At 32.2% G+C, this 27,673-nt stretch overlaps 2 protein-coding genes across 5 annotated transcripts; both read right to left on the reverse strand.

Moving 5' to 3' along the window:
• Positions 1-70: 70 nt before the first annotated feature.
• Positions 71-3,865, reverse strand: LOC132614538 (glycine-rich RNA-binding protein 4, mitochondrial-like). 4 transcript variants are annotated; one of them, XM_060329003.1, is made up of 5 exons: positions 3,652-3,865; positions 2,261-2,329; positions 2,075-2,181; positions 1,920-1,983; positions 71-105 (listed from the first exon to the last, which is right to left on the reverse strand). In XM_060329003.1, exons 1-5 carry the CDS (start codon positions 3,743-3,745, stop codon positions 86-88), a joined length of 354 nt encoding a protein of 117 aa, XP_060184986.1. In that variant the 5' UTR covers positions 3,746-3,865; the 3' UTR covers positions 71-85. The 4 variants fall into 4 exon arrangements, with proteins under 4 accessions (XP_060184986.1, XP_060184987.1, XP_060184989.1 ...); XM_060329004.1 differs by lacking the exon at positions 71-105 and adding an exon at positions 1,128-1,717 and having other exon boundaries at positions 3,652-3,863; XM_060329006.1 differs by lacking the exon at positions 71-105 and adding an exon at positions 1,128-1,717 and having other exon boundaries at positions 1,920-1,997; positions 3,652-3,849.
• LOC132613422 (glycine-rich RNA-binding protein 4, mitochondrial-like) lies at positions 1,128-27,673 on the reverse strand. Its single transcript, XM_060327444.1, has 5 exons — positions 27,560-27,673; positions 26,829-26,925; positions 26,642-26,748; positions 26,487-26,564; positions 1,128-1,698 (listed from the first exon to the last, which is right to left on the reverse strand). The coding sequence occupies exons 1-4, from the start codon at positions 27,671-27,673 to the stop codon at positions 26,517-26,519; spliced, it is 366 nt and encodes a 121-aa protein (XP_060183427.1). The 3' UTR covers positions 1,128-1,698; positions 26,487-26,516.

The following is a 27,673-nucleotide window of genomic DNA, read 5'->3' on the forward strand; positions in this document are numbered from 1 at the left end:
GCAACCAAACTGCCTTGTGATTGTTACTCTTCAAGAGATTTGACTTTGTGTTCGTTGTTGGGAATCCCAAGTATTCATCCTCTCTTTACACTCTCAGATATTGTCCTACGTCATGAAGAATACATTAGTGCACTCACTATAAGAATGCAAAATGTTGAAGATTACATAAAGGTACTTGAAGCTCAAATATTATGTTCCTTGATATACATCTTTCAACTGGTATGATTAATAATTTTGATTCTCAGTGTCACTGGAAGGAGCCTTCTTTACTGGTGAATCAGCTTACGGTCAAAACTATTTTTATGTATATATAGCAGATGTTGAATCCCTTGACTTCTTCATATGTTTACTTCTTTATATTTTCAATCCCCTTAGGTTACAGTCGAGCATTTCCCTCACGTCATTATGTTCATACAGAAGGCTTTTACTATATTTGTTGCAAGGCTAATGAATGTTCCTTGTTTTCAACCTTAAATCCAGTCTATAAAGCCGGAGTTGGTTGTACAAGTGGAACCTATTGTTGATCCCTATGGTCCATTGATCATCAATGAGAATTTGGAGGCAATTGTTGTCAGGTTCTTAGTCAATTCTTCCTTCCTCTATTATTTATTTGGTCTATGTTTACTAGGATCCTCCAAATTGCTCGGTGCACACATGTTGGATCCTCCAAAAAGAGTATCTCAGTCTTGAGAAAATACTTCCTGCAGTTATAGTTTGTAACAATACAAGATTCCGCGAAGTAAAGATTTAAGGCTCCAAACAAGTTATTCATTTATCAATATCTTTTTTCTGGTAATTGAAGGTTATCTAATTAAACTGATTGTGTGATAGCAAGGAGACGTTATCTGGTGGACTCTCTGTCAATAGGAGGAGGGTTGAGAAAGGTCTCTCACAGCTTAAGGTATAACGCAGGCCTAAAATGTGATTCTTCGTTCTCAAACTATGTTAGTGCTATCTTTTCTATTGTCCGCGATCAGAATAAAAAGGGCTTATTTTCTTGCACGAATTAATCCGGGATCACAATATTTTATGGAATATTGTTGGGCAGATAGAAGTGGATTTACTACCAGAAGAATCAAGCAGAGACAAACTGAGTTCTACTGCTTTGAGAAAGTTTGAAGCTGAGAAGCTGAAAAACTATAATCCAGATGGTTAAATTTACTTTGAGTTGATACACAGTCAAAAGGCATTTCGTTCTGTTTCAAATATTTAAGGTAAAAGTTTCTGCTTGAGACAGATACGTCATTCGAATAATAAGAATGTCTTCTGGATAGTAAATTGTTGTGGTTTCATCTTGTAAAGCTGTAAATTTTCAATAAATCCATCTCTCTTCTTTGCTTCATTCCTTCAGCCCTACCCTTTGATTTTCTTTTGGTTTATTCATCTTCTTTTTTTTTTTTTTTTTTTTCTATTCTTTTGTCTTTCGTGTTCAGATGGTGAGGAGCGAGGACATGGGCTTTCAGTTTTGTACTTACTTTGATCAGTCAAAAGATTTCCTTAGCAAAACCAAGTCGTTCTGTACTAATTCATCATGATTTGGCTAGTTTTACATTGGATTTCAGTCTACTGAAACCCTTAACCATGTTTGGGACAAGGAATGTGAGCAAGCTCATGCAACATCAAAAACAACTTGAAGAATAAACTTGAAGAATCTTCAACACAACTTTCATGGCTGAAATCGCTAGTTCTTGCACACACCTAAGTCATAAGATGAAACCTTCAAGTCATTTAAGAATTGTTAGGGTAGTTCTGCTTAGTTTAAATGATGAAACTTCTCAGTAAGAACACAATCAGCAACTTCTTTTAATTTTTTTTTAAAAAAAAGAAGAAGAAGAAAAAGAAGAAGAAGTCAATTTGTGTGCAAATATGCAGGAAACAAATATGATAACGACGAAGGAGTGAACAATCTAGAAACTTACGAGGAAAGATAAGAGTTGAAAACCTCAACATCATTCTTTGTGGGCATAACTGATGCGAATATTTCTGCCATCCAATAACTAAGAAGCATAATAAACAAAATTGCAAGAGTGAATATAAGAATATAAGTAGCATTTAGAACCATTTCTACACTTACTTGACCATCCATTTCCTTCAAGGCCTTGGTAGCTGCAGTTTCAGAAGTGAACTTCACGAACCCATATCCTTTGGATTTTCCACTTTTATGATTACATATTACTTTCACTGAAAAAGGATGAGCTTACACCTCCATTGACAAAACAAAGTCAAAAGAACAAAGAGAAGTATTGTCATCTGTAATTACCTTCAATTGTTTCACCATGTTGCTCAAAAGCTTGTTTGAGAACAGGTTCATTGGTATCATAACAAAGCCCTGAAAGAAAAAGAAATTCATGAAAGGACTAGGGTTATAACTCAAACTGACTAGTTTTTACCCGAGATATCTTGTTAACATATATCCAAAATTACTGCTCCTTGATATTGTCATTCAGTTTAGAATGAAATGCTCAATTCGATTTAATCTTAAATGTAATCATAATTGAGTTTTTGTTTCTCTGCACATGAATTTTGCACATATCTCCAAGCAAGCAACAGCAAGACACTCATCCAACATAGATTGAAGGTTGGTCAACTGAACACCCTTCTTCGGAGAATTACAATGTATGCTCCAAAAATTATATTGCATAAACAGGTCAAAACTAATTTATATATATATATATATATATATATATATATATATATATATATATATATTTAATCTTGAACACACACTTGGCAAAATTTCTGAATTCGCCACTGCATCCAATAGTGATAAACATTTGACAGGAAATATCCATGTAATAATATGTGACTGCTAATTCATCATCAACCCCAATTCTGGCTCTGCTTTTGCTAACTTGCAACTGTGTCATCCAAGGAGCACTCTCCCTCATGTCATTGGTTGAACCCCCCCCCCCCCCCAGGAGCAGAGCTAGGGGCGCAATGGGGTTCGTCGCTGAAAAATAACATTGTACATATATAAGGTCAACAAAGTTTTCTTTTTTATAACTGTGGTATCCGGGTCATCCAGCACGCACCTTGACTAATTTCACGATATACCTCTGCTACCTCCCACCAACACAGGTACCGAATAACTCTATCCACCGAGGCTTGGACATATGGGAAGAAATTACCTAGTGAGTGTGCCTCTGGGATTTGAACATGAGACCTCATGCCAAAGTCAAAATATTTTTTGTATATATTATAGTTTGCGTACACTCTACCCTCCCCAGACCCCACTTTGTTGGATTACACTAGGTATGTTGTTGTTGTATTGTAGGAAATGTTGAATTCCCTCGGGTTCTTCCTATGTTTACATCTTTATATGGATTCTCCTTTGTGAAAATCCTCATTCCGCACTACCCCTCCTCCCCCATCCCTTATTCCCCTACATATTTTCTAACAAGGAAAAACCTAAACTTTAACACGATTAAGAGGATCTGAAGACTGTAACGGAAATTAGGACACAGTGGACGAAAAATCCATGCACCTTTAGTAGAAACAAGAGACTAAAACTACCAGAAGTGTTTTATTTCACTGAATCTATATGTCCATCATGATATTAAGTAAAGAAACAGAGTCATAGAAGTCATAAATACAAATCAATTAGAGACTCAAAAACGCATAGTATGAGTAAAAAATGAAAAGAATAGGGACCTCCAACGAACAATTTGCTGCAAGAATGGCGAGAAATGACAAATCTAGCAAGTGGGGTTTGATTATTTACAAAGAATCCATTGAAACGCTGCATTGAAAGCCACCACAAAGAATGAAAATCTCGCTTTGCCCTGGCAATAAGCTGTGTTCTTGAACTGTATTTTCAGGTGTTAAGAAAGTGTTCTTTCTATTCTTTGGGTTTTTAACATTGGCGATTTTGCAAATTGATCCCAAGCCCAATCCAATAAAAATTAAAAAAAATAGCCTCCATTTCAGAAAATTCGCTAGGCAAAGTTTTTGCTTCACGTCAGGAATAAGTTCTAGCTTTTACCAATAAAACAAAAGTTGGAGATATTTCAACACAGTGAAACTGATAGGCAACAGAAGTTCTTCTCAGAAAATCTTTTCAAGTTAAAGGTCATTTTTTAAGGAATTGATTGAGCGGGAACAAAAAATAAAGACCCGACACTTTTGAGGACACCACGGGTCATTTCCTACAAATTGCACAGTTTGCCTTTCAAATGGGCTGGTCTTTAATTTTTTTTTCGCTTGGCAATCGAACTTATGCGTAGAGGGGCATAAGTTCATTAAAGACATGGATAGAAATTGTGAATATTATAATGCAAAAATATAAATTTATGTTTGCGAAAAAAATAATTGTCTTGTGGGACAAAAATGAAAGACCAGCACAAAATATGAAAAAAAATGCAAATGCCAAGATCTATTATGTTATTTGCAGGTCCATTAGTAGAAGAGACAAGAAGCCCAAGGGAGATTGGCCTGTTGGAAGTCATATTACTGAAAAGAATAACAATTCACATGTCCTCCTTGTCACAGGAGGTGAATTTTTGTTCACTACACTGACTCAGTCTACTTTTTTTCCCTTTACTCACAAATTTGTTTTAAGGGAAAATGACTTAATAATACCTAATTAATACTCTGTATTACAAAACATAAGGATATTTTTTCTTATTTACAAAACATACCAACGAAATTATAAAGTATATCAAATTTGGACTAATGGAATACCCACAATTTTAGGCTTTTTTTAAAGAGGAAAATTTGATTTTAAATGTGGACTTAATTCCAGCATAGTTACCATTCAACTTCTTCTTCTTTTTAAAAATATTTCTCTCTCTCTCACACACCTTTATGATAGACACCATTTTCATACCTAAAATTCATCTTCTCTCCTATTATAAATTTTCAAAGCAATACTACAAAGTATTTTTGATTACTAACTTGTGTATTAATTGTATATAAAAATTGATTTGTATCGTTTTGAGATATATATGATCATTGTGTGTTTTGAAAATCTGTATAAATTATATAAGCTGTAGTTTTAAAAAATGTTGAAAATTAATATATGTATGAAATGTGTATTGAGTCTGCTATATGTTATTTTTTAGATATATGCGCCACAATGTGTACGAAATGCGAACAAATTCGATATCAATTAGTCTTTAAAATGTTGAAAACTGATGTGTAAGAAACGCTGATGGAATTTGATTTGTATCAATCATAAAACTTATTATACATATATACTTTCTCATAATCTATACATACTTTGATCAAAATTTATACAATTTATATGTACTTTATCATAATCATAATATACATATAACTTTTATACATATTTCATCTGTAGAAATTATAACGAATTTATACATATTGCATACAAAAATTAATATATATTTATTTTCTGGAGTATGAACTTTGTGTGGAACCTGATTTGTATCAATTTATACATACTTTGATTAGATTTATACAATTTATATGTACTTTATAATAATCAAAATACACATAATTTTTATACATATTTCATATATAAAAAATTATAAGAATCTTACAGTTATACATATTGCATATGAAAATTATACATATATGCTTTTTGGTATATGAACTTTGTACATAAAAATTACTGATTATAATGGACTTTTTGAGTAAAAGTTGGAGAAAATTAGGTAACAATATCTCTTAATTTTGAATGAACAGAGAAAAGTGGATGAAATAAAGAAGCAAAAGTTGGAGAAAATCAAGGAACTATCTCTAAATTATGAATAGAGGGAGAAAAGTGGATAAAATAAGTAAAACGATTTCCTCACCTTATTTAATATTTTTTATTTGCTTCTTCTTAATTTACCTAATTCGTATAGATTTTGTAACAAGTCTATTAATATATTTTTTATTTGTTCTGTAAATATACCCTCTTACCACAGAGATCACACGAATACAATATTTCATCCACCTAACACTCCATCAGGAATATTTGTATTCTCTTTATAACTGTTGTGTTCGGTAAGCTTTTGCGCATCTCGACTAATTTTATGAGGTATCTACCAACTCCCGCCAACACAAATATTGAATAACTCTGTACACAAAGGCTTGAACAGATAGAAATAAATCACCAAATGTCAAGAACATATATAAATAGCGAGGGATTGTCTTCCCTTCCGAGAGGGTTCCACTTGGCTAAGTAGCATACTTCACTCATATTGGATCATCACATCAACCATAGGCGGATACACCATTTAGGGATGAGCAAAACTCAATAATTTTGGCTTAAATCTTGCATTTGTCTCTAAATCCATTTAATATTTACATTTAGAACTTACAAACTTCAAAGTCTGAATCGGCCTCTAACATCAACTTGATTATGATTCCATCAATCAACTTGCAATGAGATAAACTTTAGGTCTTAAGGTAAAAAATATTTGGCATGTTATGTAATGTTAAAAGAATAATCATTATGTTATTGATTGTATTTATAGATTTGCTTTTCCTGCATATGTAAAGTTTCAGTATTTAACAACAAGATTAATCTGAATTCATCAATATTGGGACCTCCCTTTGTCCTTGTTGAAACTTCCCTGTTTTGGATCTTTTTATCTGTACTAATCCCTTGGTTCCCATTTTCATCAACATTGAAAAATTGTTCTCCTAACTTTTAGGACCATTCTTAGATATGGACATTGAACAATGCGTGGAGAACTAGTACTTCGATTGTTACATGTGATTAGAGTGTTTCCATAGTTGAAAGTTACTATTCATGACCTAAGAATTGAGTGTTACCAAAGTACCTAATTATATTTGTTCATCACGACTTTGCTACCGAACAATACTATTCAAGGTGTTAATCAATATGTGTTTATGCAATTAATTAGGTGGTGTTCATCGGAAATTGTCTTGTCCAAAACATTTTTGACGAAAATCTCATATTTTGGACGGCGTTCCGGTGGGAACGTCCTTTAAAAATTCGCATCTTTTTATAGTGAGAATCTTTGGGGAGCGTCTTGAGTCTATTGAGTTGTAAAAATCTCAACGGGTAAGACTTTCAGCTAAATTAACGATTCTTCCAAACATACTTATAAATTATTACTGTTTTATGTGCATGGTATTAAGTTTTGATGTTTTACCATTAAAGTTGTGGGGAATAGTTGATAGGATCTTTTCCCCTTAATCAAAGTCTCGAGTTGAAGTTCTGAGAATAAATGTCAGGCAGCACATACCCCTTGAATGAATCTTACACCATACAAATTTGAAGTAATCAAACTCTGAAATGAATATTGAGGTAAAAAAGTTTTAGATGAAGAATACATGGAAATAGAAAAGGAAAAATGGAAAGGGGAATTTATGAGCGATGGGTGAGTAGTTTTATCACATGTAAATATGCCAAGCCATCATGTGACTTTTTGTCACCCACTGGTCCAACTTCAAGAAGTGGGCTTTGTCACTCTCATAATAATGTATCCGCCCCCCACCCCACCCCCAACCCTCCCTCCAAAAAAAACTTTATATAGAGAGAGTAAATAGGCAATTGTTTAGGGACTTGGGAACTGAAAATTTTAAACTATATAGATAATGTTTTGTGATAGTAGTATAGCATCTAAACAGCATCTAACATATTATGTCGAGGCTTAATGTAAGATTTTTATCGTGAAAGGTATTGATACAGAGTTAAATACTCTTCATCATTAACTGAAAGTCGCATGTTTGAACTTTGAAAATTAAATTGTCTTTGATAGGTAACACTTGACCTCCCAAACTAGAATTTTTAAATGTGAATCCAAATTAGTCGGATTCCAAAATGGGTGTGAAATTTCGAGTGAACAATTTTTAAAAATATTTATTATAAGGTGAATAATAATGCAATCAAATGTTGTATTGGAGATTATTAGGTATTATAGTCTACTTTTTTTAATTCTGTCTTTACATACAGTTATTCACGTATTAATATTTTATATTTTTATCCTGTATAAAATAACTCATGTATTTTTGTTGAAATTATACCACTACTACTAATAAGTTTTGGGGGCTTTCAATAGTAAAACTCTGCATAAACACTAGAATTAATCACTATATGATCAGCTATACGTATAGTTATACTATTGGTGATGTGAAATATTAATATAGAAGATTGGATAATGTACATAACATATAATGCTGCAAATAAACATTATTATCACTCAAACCAAACAAATCCAATTGTATACTCCAACGGCTCTTTCTGAGATTGCTTCTTACTGAGGTTTGCTGACAAAACCGGACACCTTTGTCAGTTTTTTATTCGTTCTGAGAATACTTATAAAAAGAAATCAGAAATTCATCAATCACTTAAGCGAAAATACATACTTATATTAGTGATAAATAAACTATGTATGTTGTCATTTATTGATATGTTGTAAGTATTATGTTCAAATAAACTGTTTTATAATCATGGTATCTCAGTAAATTTGTACGCACTTGTACTAATTTTACGGGATATCTTGCTATCTCTCATTAGCACTGGTTTGGGTGGCCTTGTCCATCAAAATTTAGATAGATAGAAAGAAACCATCTAGTATTATTCTCAGTACTGAAATTTAAATCCGAGACGTTATGATTTTTATTTTAATTCATTGACCTAGTAGGTCCCATCCTCGGGTGTCATTGAATTTAGGTAAGTTTTTATCCATTGCTTTCTTGGATATTTTTTTCTTTGGTATAGCCATTTGGATTCGGTATTCATTATTTGATTAATTCAAATTTGTTTGTAACAGACTCATAAAAAGAGAAAACAGTCTTTACCAAAAACTTCTCTAATTCTAGGGCTCAAAACCAATTCTAATTTGAAGATAGAGAGACCTCGTTCATCCTACTACATGCATCGATGATTTAGCAGAATATTTTCTTAATGATTGTTTTTTTTTTTTGTATTTTGTTTTTGTAAATATAGATTTTCTGCATGTCTTTGTCATGTGCTATGATTCAAATGCTTTATATGAACTGTTATATATTAAGATAATTAATTAATCTAATAGAAAGTCAGTTGATTCTTAGCATAGAGATAGAGGCTGCTACCTATGATATATCGCTATCCTAAACACCTAATTTACTTTCTTCTAATTATTTACTTTTTGGCAATTGAAGCAACAAGTTTGACCTACTTCATTCTATCTCATCATTTAATTCTATTGACTTGATTTTTCCATCGTCACTCTATTTCTTTCCCCTTTAATAAGTTTGACTTAGGGCCTGTTTGGAAAGCCACCCAAGTAATTGTAATTGGGTGTAATTACACAATTTGGCCTGTTTGTTTGATCAGGTAATTACACAGTTAGGTGAGAATTGGGTGTAATTGGCAGAGTGTAATTACACTCTCCAATTCTCAAGGGGGGGGGGGGGGGGGGGGGGGCTGAGAATTGGGTGTAATTACACCCTGTAATTACAGGGTCACTTTTTAGTCTATTTATTTTTTTACTTTAATTCATTTTCATTTTTAATTTATTTTGTTTCTATTATTTTAATTATTTTAATTATTTTTATTTTTTAAAATGTATTTTTATTTTTATATTATTTATTTTTCATTTTCTTTCTTTTCATTCCCAACCTTTACTTCTTATGATTCCATGTAATTGCTAGTAAATTTTTTATTTTTTTATTTTATTCATTTAGCATAACCGTGTTATTATTCTAATATTTGAAACTACACCTCTTAATATTGGAAAGAATGAGTTATTAACAAACTTGACATATAACAGGTAACGTTATTAAAGTATAATTTCATTGTGAATGGGGTTATAGACTTATATTTTTTCTTTCTTTTGAATTATTTACTTAAGTTACGTTGGAACTTACTTATGTAATGTTGAAATTTGACATAAGAGTATTATGTTGAACTTTTTCTTTTGGATTTTGAATTTAGGTTATATTTTGAATTTTAAGTTATTTGCTTTCACATTGCATATTGTTTATTTTCCACTTACATTTGATGGATTTTTTGTGTCAAACATCTGAATGATGTTATGACATTATATTTATTAATATTATTTTTTTGTCAAACATCCAATCCATGACGTTCTCACAAAAAAAAGTCTTCTTTTAAGTTTTATAATTAATTAAAATTAAATATTAATTTGAAAAATATATATCAATTATTTTTGTTACAATATTAGTTACAAATATATGATTATTAATTAATATATTTTCAAGAAACAATGTTTTATTAAATAACTAATTTAATATCATTTATAAAGGCAATATTTTTTAAATATTAATTTTAAATTTTTTATAATTAAATTTTATTTTTAAGTTAAACTGACTGTGTAATTACACTTGTGCAACCAAACAACACGCTTGTAATTACACTGTAATTACGTTATGACAAACAAACAGATCGTTGCAATTACACTACTGTGTAATTACTACCCTAGTAATTACACCAATTCCCATTACCAGGTGGCTTTCCAAATAGGCCCTTAGTTAATTCTATCTCTTACATTTAATTCTCTTGATTTGGACCCTTCATCATCACGCTTTTGATTTTCCCTTAATGCCCATCTCTTACACGTAATTCTATTGACTGATGATAGAGTATAAAAAAAAATTAATACTATATAGTATAAATTAAGTTCTTTACTTATATATCACCAATTAAGTTGTGGCTTTGTTTGTGTAAAGAATGAATTTTGTGTCGAACTCAACCACAAGAGCTAGCTCGTGAGGAGAGGATTGCTCAAGCCATATTCGAGAAATCACTCATCCTTTGAATAACCGATATTGGAATCTTAACTCCCTGCCTCACGCTCTGAACTGAACATCTGGTGTAGAGACAATTTATTACGGGGGACCCAACATCGTAATTGAGTATTAAGATTAGTCCTGCTCTGATATTATGTAAAAAATGAATTTTGAATCTAATTTAACCTCGATATAGCCCATGAAGAAAAAATTGCCTAAATAATATTAAAGAAACCACTCATCTTTAAATAGCCGATGTGGGACTCTTAACCTTATGACTAATCAACATGATCTTATTAAAACTCCAATAACGCTCTATAAGTGTCACAAATAGATTTCTTTGTTGTGTTTGCTCTCATGTGTACTTTACTACTATATATATAAGTGCCAATACGGAGCTTTTGTCGTCTTCACATCATTTTTTGACCAATGAAGCTGCTCCACTTCACAAAGAGCACCATAGAAATTTCAACATCTATTCTTACACTTGGCTACATGCTCTGATTGGCTTTTCACCCTTTTCTCAATTTTGTACTTTGTTCATTTTCTTAAGATTACCGTTGCAGCCTTTATTATTGAAGTACATTGTACTTATTTAAAGAATTTTTTCTTGCCCCCTATTTGGTTATATTTTATATTATTTGTTCTTGTGTTTTTCGGTAAAATTTAAACTTTGGAGCCAAATTATTTTTGTTTTTTAGTTGAAGGGGTGTGTTTGGTATGGAGAAGAATATTCTTTAATTTTCTCATGTTTTGTTGGTTAAAAATTTTAGAAAGCATTTTCTCTTGGATAATAAATTTCTTAAAAATAAAGAAGATTGGTATTCAAAAAAAGAGGTTCACCAACTACCCCACGTCACCACCAACAGTATCTATCAGAGATTTCAGGGACCATTTGAGAAAGTCAATTGGAAAGGGGTTATATGTGGCAATCAGGGATCTACTAAGTGGATACTTATATTGAGATTAGCTGCCTTGGAGAGACTATATACTTGTGACAGACTCAAAGGACGGGGTATGGGTATCAATGATCAATGCAAACTATGATAGTGAGCCAGAAGCAGTTAGCCATCTCTTCTTTAAGTGTACTTACTTTAGGAGCATATGGTGCGGGATGCTACAATGGCTACACATTAACAGAAGCAACACAGAATGAACTAAGGAACTTAAGTGGGCAGAATCATGGTGTAAGGGAAGGAGCAGTCAAGCTGGGGTATACAAAGTAGCACTTGCTACCACTGTTTACGATGTATGGAAAGAAAGAAACAACATATTCTTCCAACAACAAACCAGGAGTATTGAAGGGATCTTGAAATAAATTACACAAGAGGTGTTTTACAGAGCAAATATGAAGCCAAGAAATAGACTAATGTTACAAATGCTAAACTGCTATGCTTAGTCTAGATGTTAGGAGTAAAAATGTAGTTGGAGTATAACAGAACTACAGGCAAGTCTGGTTCTGGTTTTTCTTCATTCTGAGCTTGATAAGTTGGTATTTTACCAACTTATCTCTTCTTTAATCTTATATTTTTGCTATGTTTGCTTGAGAAAATAGTGCATTTAATATCGTTTACATCTATTTTACAGGTTTTATGTGATTTAGAAGTGATCGGAAGAAACCAAGTGAAAATTAACTCAAAAAGAGGCCAAATGGGACAGTTTTGCAAAAACGGGCCAGATCTGCAAAAACGGGCAGAATTGCAAATCTGAAAAATGGGGAATAAAATAGAGGTTTAGGGCAGAAAACATTTATCTTTGGCACAACACACAAGTTCTTGGAGGCTAGGGTTCATCACCAACACCTTGGAAGAGAAGATTTGGAGACACCAATGAGAAATTCTTTACCCATTTCTTCTACTCTTGCTATGTATTGAATATTTATGTGTGTAGTATTTCATTTCAATACTTGAATTTCGTTTATGGAAATATTCTTGATTAAAGTTTGGATTGAATCTCTTGTTTTGCTTATGTGTTGAATGATTTTATTCCTAATGAAGTGAGTTATTGTTTCTTTAATTAATCTCATTTTGAATGATTCTTAAGGGAGTAGCTAACCCTAAGACTTGCCCATTTATTTCGGTTTAAACTTGGAAGAGGCAAACTCGGGATTGGGAAAGATTAATTAACAAGAATTTGGGGCGTTAACCCTCATCTAATGGAAATCGACCTAGGAATAGGCGACACCACTTGTAGCCATATTCGGGTGTTCTTAATGCTCCTAATTGCTTTAGGGATATTCAATTAGGTAGTCTAGTTAGTCTTCGGAAGAAGCTAATTTAGAGTCATTATCCGAGGCTAAGTAATATAAACTCACCATTATTTGTAAATCATGAAGTACATTGGATCGTTACTTGAGCGTAGTTTCCCTTGTATCCATGCTTGTGGCCATTGATCATTTTACTTGCTTTCTAGGTTAGTTTACATTTTTGCATTAGTTATAATTCTCTCAAACAAAACCAAAACATTATCCATCGTTTGGCTTTAGCGTAGTTGGTGAAAATTCCTACTTTTCCTAATCGTCTATATATTGTTCTCTGTGGGATTCGACCCCGACTCATAGTTGGGTAAATTATATTTGCATACGACCGTGCCCATTCTAATTAATAGGGTGGATTTGGACGTTATCAAAAATGGCGCCGTTGCCGGGGAACAATTTGGCGTATTTAGGTTAGTTTGGGATTTAAGCTAACTTTCTTTGCTTTCTAAAAAAAAAAAAAAAAAAAAAAAAAAAAACTGTCCAGTTTTTTTTTTTTTTTTGCAGAAACTGTCCAGTTCTGAAAAACTACCCAGTTTTTGCAAAACTGTCCAGTTTCTGAAAAACTGCCCAGTTTTTGCAAAACTGTCCAGTTTTTGCTTCTGCAAAACTGTCCAGTTTCTGAAAAACTGTCCAGTTTTTGCTTTTGTAAAAAAAAAAAAAAAATGGCATCATATAATGAAAATTGGTTGGATGGTAGTTGTTCATACTTTGATGACCCATGTCCATATTGTGGAGGACCTCACTTTTGGCAAGATTGTGAAAATGCTCCCGGGAGAGAGATGTGTGCACCGTCTCAATCCTATGATGGGAATATTTGTAATATATGTGGTGGTCAAAATGGACATTGGAGCGATTGTCCTAATTATTTTCCTTCCCCTCCCCCAAGTTGTTCTAATGAAAATACTAGTTGTGCTTTTGAGTTTGATAGGAACAATGATATGGCAAACGAAGGGCAAAGTACCGGATATGAAGGTATCATGGAATTGCTCCAAACATACTTTGACCGGGAAAGGGAGGAGGAGCGAGAACTCGTCGGGCAATCCATTTTAGAAATGAACAAATCACTTGAGGATGAAAATTTTTCAATTTCCATGGATGTGCCTATTCCTCAAAATGATGTAGTTGAAGAAGAGATTTCAAATTTACAAGATGAGCCCGAAAATTCTTGTGACCACAACAAGAGTTGTGAAATTGAAGAAGTGGTTCAACTTGAAGAAAATGAGCTAAGTCATAAAGAAGAAATCTCCAACACTCGAAAAAAGGAAATTGAGGAAATGTTAAGTGGCATTATGGAGAGAAATGAAAAATATGGGAAAATAGTGGCCAAATGGTGGGAAGTAGTTCAAAATGGAGATGATGAAACTATCCAAAACATGGATTTCACAATGTTAGGATTTTTACAAGCTTTGGACGATTCTCACCATGAAGAAAATCTTGACAAAATGGAAATGGTGAGCCAAGATTGGCTAATGAATCAAGCTCAACATCTTGAAGTCTATGGGGATCACCGTGAAGGCTTTTCACGGATGATGGAAGAATATCTAAAAATGCATGCTGAGCAAAGTCAAGAAGTGGAGCTACTTGAAATTGATATCCGGAAATTGGAGGCCGAATTGAATGCAAAGATTGAAGCATGTAATGCTCAATATCAAAGGGCCATGGATCATAATTTTGAGTTGGTTTCCAATGAAGAAGAGGTCAAGATTGATTTTCATGAGCTAATGGTGAATTGTCAACCGACCAATCCGAAAATAATGCAAGATGTCGAGATTGAAGAAATGATACTAGAGTTGCATAAAAAAGTTCATAAAATAATTTTTGAAGACTCTAGTTCATTTTTGGGTGAGGATGCAAAAATTCATGCAAATTTAGAATTTGAGCGCGTTGGACCTCATTCTAGCCATTTTTCAACGTTGTGCTTGGTGGATGATATGGAAGTTGAACCAATCAAGCCAATGGAGATTTTTGGAGATGAACAAGAAAGCGTTTTCATTTTGAAGTTTGCTATGCCAAGAAGAGAAAATGGCATGCCTCACTCACGGGCCAAGAAGTGCAAAATGCGATACCCAAAAGTTGGCCTCTTTGCTTTCCTACCACCGCCTCATGAGCATCACCGGAATCTTGATTCAAAGTTGGGCCGCAAATTCATATCTTCCAAATGGAGGGAAAAGTGGTAAAAGGTAACCGTCGTGCCGCGACGTTAACTTAAGCGCTTGGTGGGAGGCAACCCATCGTTTTAAAAAATTTAAATTATTTTTGAAATTTGAGTTTTTAGAATAGTTTTGTTTATGGTTTTTGACTAATCTGCAAAGTTTCAGAATTTTTGGAGTTGTTTTGAGCAGGTTGAATTTTCGGACAGCCCCAAACCAGTAGCTGCTGAAAATTGCAGAAACTGTCCAGTTTTTGCTTGTGCAGTGAGGACACTGCAATGTTTTTAGTTGGGGGTGGCATGTGGTAGCACGTTATATTTTGGTTATGCTTGATTGTGTGCCCTTGTCGGGTTTATTTTGTGACTGTTGGTGTGGCTGTGGATAAACGTTACAAATGGAACTTGCTCAAATTCTTGAAAATTTCGTTCGTTTTGCATGTTGTGAATTAGTCACTTTTGTTATTTTATTTCTGTTCTTAGTTAGGTAGTTTAGGAGTAAAAATGGTGTTGGGATGTGATTTTTTACCCCTTGGCTAATTTTTGGCTTGCTTGGTACCAACTTATTTAAACCTTAACATATGAACTCTTGATTGTTGAAAAAGAAAAATGATTGAAGTAAGGTTTCTTGTTGTGACTTTTAGATTTAATTTTTTGCTCTTACTTTCACTAATTAGTCTCTTTAGGCTATGAGTGACTTTTTGAGTTCATTTGTTTCAATTGGTTCTTGGATACATATTCTACTTGAGTTTTCATGTGTCATGTGTGATGAGGTTTATTTGTGAGTTCTTTTGCATTATTTGTGGTCTAGAACTTGCCCGAAATGAGTTTCAAGGCGAAATCCTAGACTACACTTGGTTTGAAAAATGATGTTAGGTCTTCCTTGAACCGCTTTTGTGCCTTAAATATCCTACCTTTGCATATTTTCCCTAGTCAACCCCTTTTGAGCCTTTAACCTTTTCTTTGGCAACCATGTTACAAGCTTTAACCTTTTGTTCTTCATTGATCCATCTTTTGGTACCCTACCTCCTTAAGTGCGTTGAAAGTGCAAACATAGGCGAAAAGCCTAAGTTTGGGGGTGATGGTTGGAAAACGTTGTTATGTGGGAGTTACTTTAAAGGAGAAAAAAAAAAATTGAACTGTTAAATGGTTCCGTCGTTCAGTGTTACGGACCGTAACACCCATCGTAACACCATTGATTTCCATGTAAAACTTTCTGGAAATTTGGGTGGTGTTACGGTGAGGTGTTACGGACCGTAACACGTGTGACGGTCCGTCGAATGAGTTACGGTTCCTGTGCTATAAATGAATAACTTGAGTTACGGTTGGAGATACGGCCCGTAACACGATCGACGGTCCGTCGACGGTGTTACGGTGCAATGAAAAAAAAAAAAAAAAAAAAAAAAACTAGTGTGTGAATAATGGGAAGACTAAGTGGTGAAAGGAAAAATGAAGAAAGGGGTGGAAAAATTTCAAAGGAAGTATGCTTTGATTGTTGAAAATTGTAGTGCTTAGGGAGGTTTTTGAGTCACTATTTCCAAATTATGTTCCTACCTTAACCAAAAGCCTACATTACAACCCTTTAAGTCCTAATTGATTTTGAACCAAGTGTGTCTATATTAGTGGAGAAATACATGAAGGGCAAGCTTATGGTACTACTTGTGCAATTGAACATCTTTGTGAGAGAAGAGAGTTAATTCTTTCTATTTAAATATCCCATTTGTGTTTTGAATTACATTTTCTAAGTGTGGGATTCTCTCTTGAGTGTGAGGGCACATGAGAATTTAAGTTGTGAACTTGTTCCATTTTCCAATTGAGAGGAATGAACAAAAGAAAGTTGTTTTGTGATAAGGAGGCAAATTTTGAAGCTTTATTGTCATGACTTGATTGCTACTTTGATTAACTTGGTGTTTGAGCACTTGAAAAGAAAATGAAGTTTTTAAGAAGAAGTTGGTGATTCATATGTTTTGAATTAATTGTTGGTACCAATCAAAGTCATGTTTTGTGCTTAAAGTAGACTTCTTAACTTGGTATGATGTTGGTGCACTATTGAGTAAATTCCTTAGAAAGAGATTTTATGTTTTGAATTGCTTGAGGACAAGCAATAGTTTAAGTTTGGGGGTTTGATAAGTTGGTATTTTACCAACTTATCTCTTCTTTAATCTTATATTTTTGCTATGTTTGCTTGAGAAAATAGTGCATTTAATATCGTTTACATCTATTTTACAGGTTTTATGTGATTTAGAAGTGATCGGAAGAAACCAAGTGAAAATTAACTCAAAAAGAGGCCAAATGGGACAGTTTTGCAAAAACGGGCCAGATCTGCAAAAACGGGCAGAATTGCAAATCTGAAAAATGGGGAATAAAATAGAGGTTTAGGGCAGAAAACATTTATCTTTGGCACAACACACAAGTTCTTGGAGGCTAGGGTTCATCACCAACACCTTGGAAGAGAAGATTTGGAGACACCAATGAGAAATTCTTTACCCATTTCTTCTACTCTTCCTATGTATTGAATATTTATGTGTGTAGTATTTCATTTCAATACTTGAATTTCGTTTATGGAAATATTCTTGATTAAAGTTTGGATTGAATCTCTTGTTTTGCTTATGTGTTGAATGATTTTATTCCTAATGAAGTGAGTTATTGTTTCTTTAATTAATCTCATTTTGAATGATTCTTAAGGGAGTAGCTAACCCTAAGACTTGCCCATTTATTTCGGTTTAAACTTGGAAGAGGCAAACTCGGGATTGGGAAAGATTAATTAACAAGAATTTGGGGCGTTAACCCTCATCTAATGGAAATCGACCTAGGAATAGGCGACACCACTTGTAGCCATATTCGGGTGTTCTTAATGCTCCTAATTGCTTTAGGGATATTCAATTAGGTAGTCTAGTTAGTCTTCGGAAGAAGCTAATTTAGAGTCATTATCCGAGGCTAAGTAATATAAACTCACCATTATTTGTAAATCATGAAGTACATTGGATCGTTACTTGAGCGTAGTTTCCCTTGTATCCATGCTTGTGGCCATTAATCATTTTACTTGCTTTCTAGGTTAGTTTACATTTTTGCATTAGTTATAATTCTCTCAAACAAAACCAAAACATTATCCATCGTTTGGCTTTAGCGTAGTTGGTGAAAATTCCTACTTTTCCTAATCGCCTATATATTGTTCTCTGTGGGATTCGACCCCGACTCATAGTTGGGTAAATTATATTTGCATACGACCGTGCCCATTCTAATTAATAGGGTGGATTTGGACGTTATCAGAGCTGTAAAGTTATACTTTGGTAAATAAAATATCTTTAATTACCCAAAGTAAAATAAAATAAGGAAGATGACTTTTCTAACGGGAATAAGAAAAACAAATTTCATAAGTGACATTTTAAGTTCGTTGTCTCCTTCCCACCTTCTAATGTCCCTAACCCCACCCCTAGATCACCACCGGACCTCACCTCTCTACCCCATCCCATCTCTATAATGTTTTCCTATATTATGTTTAAATATTTTTGGGATTACATCTTTTTGCCTACTTATCAATATTAAAAACAAATAAAAAATTACTTATTTTCCACAACTACTTATAATTATTGTGTGTAATTGCTACTTTAAATATTTTTAAGGTATTTATCTCATCCACCGTTAATTTGTTGATGCACCGCACATCATATTTTTCTTTAAAGAAAATCAAACCTGCTTTTTTATGTGTTTAGTTAAAAAAAAATGGTACGAAATATTTAATCACTTAATTAAGGTATTTTTATGGATATGATTTTTCTTCAAAAGTAGATTTATTTCAGTTCCGATTTTGATTTGAACTTTAATTCCTTTGCACGCACAAGCCATTTTGTTATAAAAAAAAAACTTTCGTATAATTTGTATTAATTTTTTTTTTATCTTTTTTTTTCTTTCTATGAAAGAGGTTAGTGCAGTGACTTTTAGTAGATTAGTGTATAAAATATTTTAAAGAATTAATCAATTAACATCTTTTAAAGAAAAAAAGGACAAGAACCTTTAATTTTATTTTAAAATTTGTTTTGAGCAATTACATTAGGGGATGAAGAAGAGGGAATAGGAGAAGAGGTTATACTATAAAACTAATGTTGGTAATTGCATATTTGTATGAGGTTATATATTTTTCGTGTTGAATTGAGTATAATCCTCGTGTAATTAGTTCTTTTTTATTTTATTTTCATGAACTCAATAGAATATTTTATGGAAAATTTATTTGTTGGCTTTACAATATCTATAGTGCATTACAAATACTAAAGATAGAAATTATTGGATGATGTCATATAGCTTTGAAAATAAAGGTATCATCATAAGTCCAAATCGAATTGACCTTAGAATTTTTTGTTTGGTTCGCTAAGAATTAATTTTTTTAAGCATAAAGTTTATATGAGGAACTAATTAAATTGATTCTTAAGGTTCATTCTAATGACTTTAGGATTTTATTTAAAAACTAAGCTTAAATCACCAAATTTAGCCTAAACCCTTGACATATAAAATAATGAGTGAAAACCTAATAGATATATAAAAAATCTATTTCTCTATCTATAACTAAAACTCACATGCTCACAAATTTATAAAAATGTTGAGTTGCAACTATCGTATTTTATCATTTAGTTTGTATAATATCGAGTCACTTGTGTCTCTTTGGTATTCGTTAATTTTCCTGCTAAACTTGCTTTCTCATAAATAATTATTTCCTTAAAACTTATCTAATTATTTGACTAAGAGAATTTAATAATTATGAAAAATTGTAAGCAAAACATGATTAATGTGATACTACATTAAATTAATTATGCAATAAAAAAATTATAACATATATTATACTTTTTTATTCTCATTTACTTTTTTAATTTAATGAAAATTAGTTTTACATCTTGAATTTGGACTCGGGCTAATTAGCACAGACTTCCTGCAAGTAGTACTTCTATATGTCCTAATTAATAGAACAACAAAATGAATTTTGAAAAAGAAAAGGAGAAGCTATTGTGATGTCTAGAAGGGCGGAAGCAAAAAATCGCTTATATCAAAGTTTTTCAATAGTAACTTAGCTTAATAGCTTAATGGGTAAAAATCATTTTCACCCTCCCCCATCCCACCGCCTTTGCTTTAAAAATCAAATTCACCCCCCCCCCCCCCCCCCCCCTTCCTTTATCCAATGCAATTACTATTTCAGCCTTGCTTTTTTCAATCATACATTTTTATATTATATATGATATTTATTTTTTAGTCTAGGTATTTATAAATTCCTTTTTAAGTTCATTAATATTATAGATAGAATAATATTTTTATGAATTTGTAACAAAATCTAATGCTATTTTATGATTATTATTTTAATATCATATGCTGTAAGTATGTATCTATGTATATGTGTGTATATGTAAATTTCACTTCTCTCTTATTGTCTTGTTCATATATATAAACAAGTTTTGTTTGTAACTAATGGAATATTTCTTAAATTCTAATAAAATTCATTTACAGTATAAATAAATCATTTTTAAAAATTTGCCTCTATTTTTAGTTGTTTTTGAATTACATGCATAGATATATGTTTATAAAATTATTATGATTTGTTATTTTGCACTTGTATAAATAAATATTAAAGTTATGATTATTTTTAATAAAATAATTTTTTTATTTATTCTGCTAATTTATTTTACTAAGAACATCATTAACTTATATATTCAATTAGTATTTCTCACTTTTTTCTTCTCCTAGAAGATAATATTTATTTTTTATAGGAAATTTGTTACATAAATTAAGAAAATGAAAAATATCATGATTATAAAGAAGTAAAAAAATAAGACAAAAGTTATAACGTAAGGGTAAAATAGACATTTAAAAAGTCTAATAGGATAAAAGGGGGAGGATGTCTATTATTCAACGTTGAGAAAAAGTTTAATTTTTAATGCATAGTTGGGGGTGTAAATGATTTTCACCCCTAGATTAATTAACACTCATCCTGCTGTGGTGTTGTTTGATACTCATGATCACTACAATTAGAAGATATCATAGTTAAAACGCCTTACAATACATGGAAGTTTTATACGGAAAGAAACATTATCTTGTGGTATCTGATTATCTTGTGGTAGATGTGTCGATTGCATTATTTTATTTTATATTATTGTTTTTCCATGCCGCTTTGAATTTCTTAATTTTATCTGACTTTTTTTTATGCTTTTATGTTTTTCTTGAGCCGAGGGTCTTTCGGAAACCGCCGTCCTACCTTGGTAGAAGTAAGGTCTACACACACTCTACCCTCTCAAGACCCCACGATGTGGGATTTCACTGGGTTGTTGTTGTAAACATTAAGATAACTATAAGTTTATATAATAAAATGTCAAAATTTGGCAACATTTAAAGGTGCCTATTCTAAAGGTGCTGGACAAATTAATATCGTGTAGTTGAAATTTCCCATTGTATCTTTTTGCTTCTTCAAAGTCTTATAATACCATTTCTTGAACTTGGGACATTTATTGTACGTTGAGTATAAATTTTAATTGATCCTTATTTACGCATTATTAGATGGTTTCCATGGTTGACAAAGTGAAGGCTAGCTATTCTTCACCAAACAATTGGGTGTTCAATGAAATTAGTTCAATTTGTTCATGAACTTTGTTTTCAAAATATCATTTAATGCGTGTAGCTTATATGATATTTGTGCGGCGACAAAAAAAAAAGTAGATAGTTCTTCCCGTTCGCATAAATATTGGTTGATAGAATTACACGGTACATATACTGGTAATGGGGAGCAAGAATTTTCACTAAGAGTATTTAAAGTATAAAGAAGCAAACATACGAGAAGTTAAGAGGATGCAACACCCACTATATATACGTAAAAAATAAATTTGACCTTGTATATATAATGTAACTTTTCGTCAAAGGGAATTGGGTTAAACCCTCTTCCGGTACCATAACTCATCCCATGGTGATAAGAAGTAACATGTAGATAAATACTAGTCCTCGCCCGATGATTACACCAACGTCAATGAATGCAAGACATGTGTCTTTCATACCTTAATCGTTAACAAATTATTTTGTATTTGCCATTGTTTTTAATGAGCTCCGGCGTGCAATGAATGAATTCCATGCTCCCAAATTCTTCAAAACAAATGTTCAAATTTACCCTTAACTTTTGATCATCATGTAAAGTTAAAGCACCAACAGGATCAAGGTAAAAAACGATTTGTTTCCTAACGGCACATGTACTATTAGACCAAAATGGAGGATAATAAATAATTTCAAATAAAGCATGAATAAATTCAACTTTTTTTTCTCTCTCCATAGAAATAAAATGAGGAATTGAAATTTTGAGCAATTTTTTCTCGAAAGCTTCATGTGACTATTGTCGCCAAATGGTCCTATTTCCATAAGTGGGGTTTTGACAGTTTTATCAGTCTTAAAGTACACCAAACAAAAAAATGAATTTTGGTAAAAATAAAAACGGAAAAGGGCTAAAATTACTTCTGAACTTTGAAAAATAGTTTATTCATACCCTTCATTATATTTTAGGGCCAATTATACCCTTATAGTTATACTATAGGGTCAATTATACTCTTATGTCTAAATGTTGCCACGTGGCATCATCTAAGCCCTTAAAAATTATTTTACCCTCAAATATTTTTTTACCCACTAAAATAACTCAAAACGACCCGATTTTTTTCAGCAAAAATAATACGGAGTTATTTTTATATTTTTTTTCTGGAAAAATTATCCGTATTATTTTTGCTGAAATTTTTTTTTTAGTCGTTTTGAGTTATTTTAGTGGGTAAAAAAATATTTGAGGGTAAAATAATTTTTAAGAGCTGAGATGATACCACGTGGCAGCAGTTAGACGTAAGAATATAATTGACCCTAAAGTATAACGAAAGATATGAACAAACTATTTTTTAAAGTTCAGAGATAATTTTGACTTTTTTTCGAAATAAAAATAAACAAAGAGAGAAAGGATGTGATAGGTGAAATTGATTGGTTGGGACTTGTGAAGTGAGATTTTTATGGAATGGATAAGTTGCAAATTGTGCTGAAGTATGGAGTATCTCATTGATAATGCAACCAAAAAATAATTAATTATTGTCCTTGGTTTATTCCCACATTAACATATCAGTTTCACAACTTGTTCTCATTCAGCTTTTCTGATTCCTTGTCAGTTTTTTTTTACATAACCTAATTAGAGTATAGGGCCTTGAATATATACTTAGAAAAATATTTACAGTATTAATTAATTTTGAATATTTCTTCTTCAAGTGTTCATACATGTCACATAGAAACAAAACATTCTTTTTCATTATCAAGGGAATACTACATACGCGGCTTAATCAGAAATTTTGTGTTCGAGCATGTATTCTTAATTCAATTTATCACTCAATTATAAAAAATGATATGATTTGATGTATTAATCGTGTTCGAATAGATTATTACAAGAACAAAATTTTAAACATCATGGGATTTACACTTTTGTGAATTGAGCAAGGCCTCATTGGGCACAGGGCGTTTTTCTTGAAATTTATTTTATGGACTTATGTATTATTATAGAAAAATCACATTTATGGAAAAATATAAAAGCAAATTGGAGATTAAGTAAAGGTGTAAAAAAGTAAGATAAATAAGTAAATTAATATTTGCCCATATGGGTTTTCTGTCTGCCAAGCCTGCTGCACATGATTGGCATGTGCTGAGATCCTTTAAATGAACTCTTTTTTAAATATATATATATATAAATGAAAAAAGTTAGTTGATTCTTTTATCCCAAGAACCTGATGTCTATGATCTATCAGTGTCCCAATAACCTTTTTGACATTCTTTCAATAACCTTTTTGACATTCTTTCTTAATTTGTACTTTAAATTGAAGACAATGCCCAACAAGTTAGGAACACTCCATGATACTCTGTATTGAGAGGATAATTATTATTTCATCCTTAATAAAAAGCATCGATATCATGACTTACACCTATAGCACACATAATCAATTCTGCCCGATAGAGCTCGTGAATTTATCCTTCAAATTACACCATTGATCATCGAGTTGTGATTTTGTCTAAGATGTAACATGCATCCCTTCTCTAAAAAGACCCTTCAAAGTAAGAGTTTCGGACCTGAATTCAAATTAATCAAACATCAAAATAAGTAACGAACACGGAGTGAAAACAAAAAATGAGTTAGCAATTTGAAATAGAGTAGTTTAATGTACCTTATTAGTTAATTAAAATGACAAAATAAAGAAAGAAGTATAAAGTGGTTTAAGTATAATATGGGAAAAGGTATCAGTGCACAAAAAGCCTACAAACTTAGCTTTTCGAGACCTTGATTAGTGCAGTGCTAATTTTTAAAGACTCTCTTTTTGAGTGGATAAAGTATGACAACACTGTTTTATTTTTTCTGAGCTGGAAATTTTCTTTTCCTTACACTTTTTAGCATATATGGTTTCTTTCTTGATAGATTATAAATAAATCCCCATTTTAATTTAGTTCCCTTTATATGATAATTGAAAAGGCAAAAGGGCTGAGTAAGTTTCATGATTATAAATATCTTCAATTATACATTCAATAATATACTTGAAAAATTATAAATTAAGTTAGAAAAAAAATTATTCTCCTTATACTATAATTCTATTTTCAGATAATTTCCCGAAAGAATTTTTTATTACAAAGTTTACAATTCATTCCTTTGATCCAAATCATTTTTTTTTTGGACAAAGACTGCGATTTATTTATTTCTCGCTCACTGTATTTACACAATGAATTTTAATTTCAATTAATATGATCTACTTTTCTGGTGAAACAAGCAAAAGATTTCATGATTCATCCTCTTTGTTTTAATTTATGCCAATGTCAAAAACAAAATTTTATATTTTCATTACTCAAACTACACTCTTCATTCGTCATACAAAAGACTTTTGACTAATGAATCCGTTTTGTAGACTATTTTAATTATAATGAATGTGTACATGAACTTTCAAAGTATTTATACGCTTCTATTCTCTTTTCTCGAAATAAATTATTGAGTGTCAAAGAGAATTTTATATTTTAAAACATGTATTTTTCACCACAAAATTCCAGGAATGTGTAGTTTTTGACGAATATAAAAAATATGCAAAATGCATACGATACGAGCAAGCAATTTTACGTCATAAGTTAACTGAGGTAACGAACAATCTAGTAGTGATGTTAGCTCAAATTATTTTATGAGTCTCATTTCTAAAGTGCGATTTGAGCCAAAATTACTAGTAAATAGCTCGTTCATTTAAGACGCATGCAAATGACATTTCATCTATGGGTTTTACATATTTTTGGTATTCTAAAAGAGAAAAACTACATATTTTTACAATTTTTCGATCAAAAGCACACATTTTGGAAAAATTCAAAAATATTTGTAATGTGATATTCAATCCACTGATGATATTATCTGTTTGAACCTAAGTTGAGAATTTAAGTTTTTTACTTTCATGATCTGGTACCAACCTGTAAAATTCTGTTTGTATATGTATTTATTCATTTTATTTTGAAAAATGTTGCTTCACCTTTCCCCAAGTAGTGAAAAGTCTTGGAATTCTAGTTAGTGCTACTTTTCACAGTATCACACCTTTTTCTCCATTCATCCCTTTTTAGACCACATTTTATAATGTTGAGATCCTCATCATCTGACGATATTATTGTGATTAAAATATGTTTCATCTTTTATATATAGTACTACTTAGATAATCCTCTCTAATTAGCAAGATCTTATTTGTTTTTTTTAACAAACTTCAACTCCAAGTTTAATAACTTGCGTATGGAGCTGTCTTCATCAGCCAATCCCCTATTCTGTTGCGAGTTATTTTATGCTAAATACTCGTTGGTTTATTCATCTACTTCTTTTTTCTTTTTTTTTTCTATTCTTGTCTTTCATGTTCAGATGGTGAGGAGCGAGGACATGGGCTTTCAGTTTTGTACTTACTTTGATCAGTCAAAAGATTTCCTTAGCAAAACCAAGTCGTTCTGTACTAATTCATCATGATTTGGCTAGTTTTACATTGGATTTCAGTCTACTGAAACCCTTAACCATGTATGGGACAAGGAATGTGAGCAAGCTCATGCAACATCAAAAACAACTTGAAGAATCTTCAACACAACTTTCATGGCTGAAACGCTAGTTCTTGCACACACCTAAGTCATAAGATGAAACCTTCAAGTCATTTAAGAATTGTTTAGGGTAGTTCTGCTTAGTTTAAATGAAAGACCATAGCTGAAGGTATTTAATATTGCAATGGAACATAGATTATGATATCATGATGAAGCTTCTCAGTAAGAACACAATCAGCAACTTCTTTTAATTAAAAAAAAAGAAGAAGAAGAAGAAGAAGAAGAAGAAGAAGTCAATTTGTGTGCAAATATGCAAGAAACAAATATGATAATGACTAAGGAGTGAACAATCTAGAAACTTACGAGGAAAGATAAGAGTTGAAACCCTCAACATCATTCTTTGTGGGCATAACTGATGCGAATATTTCTGCCATCCAATAACTAAGAAGCATAATAAACAAAACCGCAAGAGTGAATATAAGAATATAAGTAGCATTTAGAATCATTTCTACACTTACTTGACCGTCCATTTCCTTCAAGGCCTTGGTAGCTGCAGTTTCAGAAGTGAACTTCACGAACCCATATCCTTTGGATTTTCCACTTTTATGATTACATATTACTTTCACTGAAAAAGGGTGAGCTTTATACCTCCATTGAAAAAACAAAGTCAAAAGAACAAAGAGAAGTACTGTCATCTGTAATTACCTTCAATTGTTTCACCATGTTGCTCAAAAGCTTGTTTGAGAACAGGTTCATTGGTATCATAACAAAGCCCTGAAAGAAAAAGAAATTCATGAAAGGACTAGGGTTATAACTCAAACTGACTAGTTTTTACCCGAGATATCTTGTTAACATATATCCAAAATGACTGCTCCTTGATATTGTCATTCAGTTCAGAATGAAATGCTCAATTCGATTTAATCTTAAATGTAATCATAATTGAGTTTTTGTTTCTCTACACATGAATTTTGCACATATCTCCAAGCAAGCAACAGCAAGACACTCATCCAACATAGATTGAAGGTTGGTCGACTGAACACCCTTCTTCGGGGAATGACAATGTATGCTCCAAAAATTATATTGCATATACAAGTCAAAATACATATATATTTAATCTTGAATACACACTTGGCAAAATTTGTGAATTCGCCACTGCATCCAACAGTGATAAACATTTGACCGGAAATATCCATGTAATAATATGTGACTGCTAATTCTTCATCAACCCCAATTCTAGCTCTGCTTTAGCTAACTTGCAACTTTGTCATCCAAGGAGCACTCTCCCTCATGTCATTGGTTGAACCCCCCCCCCCCCTCCCCCCCCAAGGAGCAGAGCTAGGGGTGCAATGGGGCTCGTCGCTGAAAAATAACATTGTACATATATAAGGTCAACAAAGTTTTCTTTTTTATAACTCCTGACTAATTTCACGATATACCTTTACTACCTCCCACCAACACAGGTACCGAATAACTCTATCCACCGAAACTTGGACATATGGGAAGAAATTACCTAGTGATTGTGCCACTAGGATTTGAACATGAGACCTCAT

This window comes from Lycium barbarum, chromosome 10, assembly GCF_019175385.1.
Source record: "Lycium barbarum isolate Lr01 chromosome 10, ASM1917538v2, whole genome shotgun sequence".
NCBI lineage: Eukaryota > Viridiplantae > Streptophyta > Magnoliopsida > Solanales > Solanaceae > Lycium > Lycium barbarum.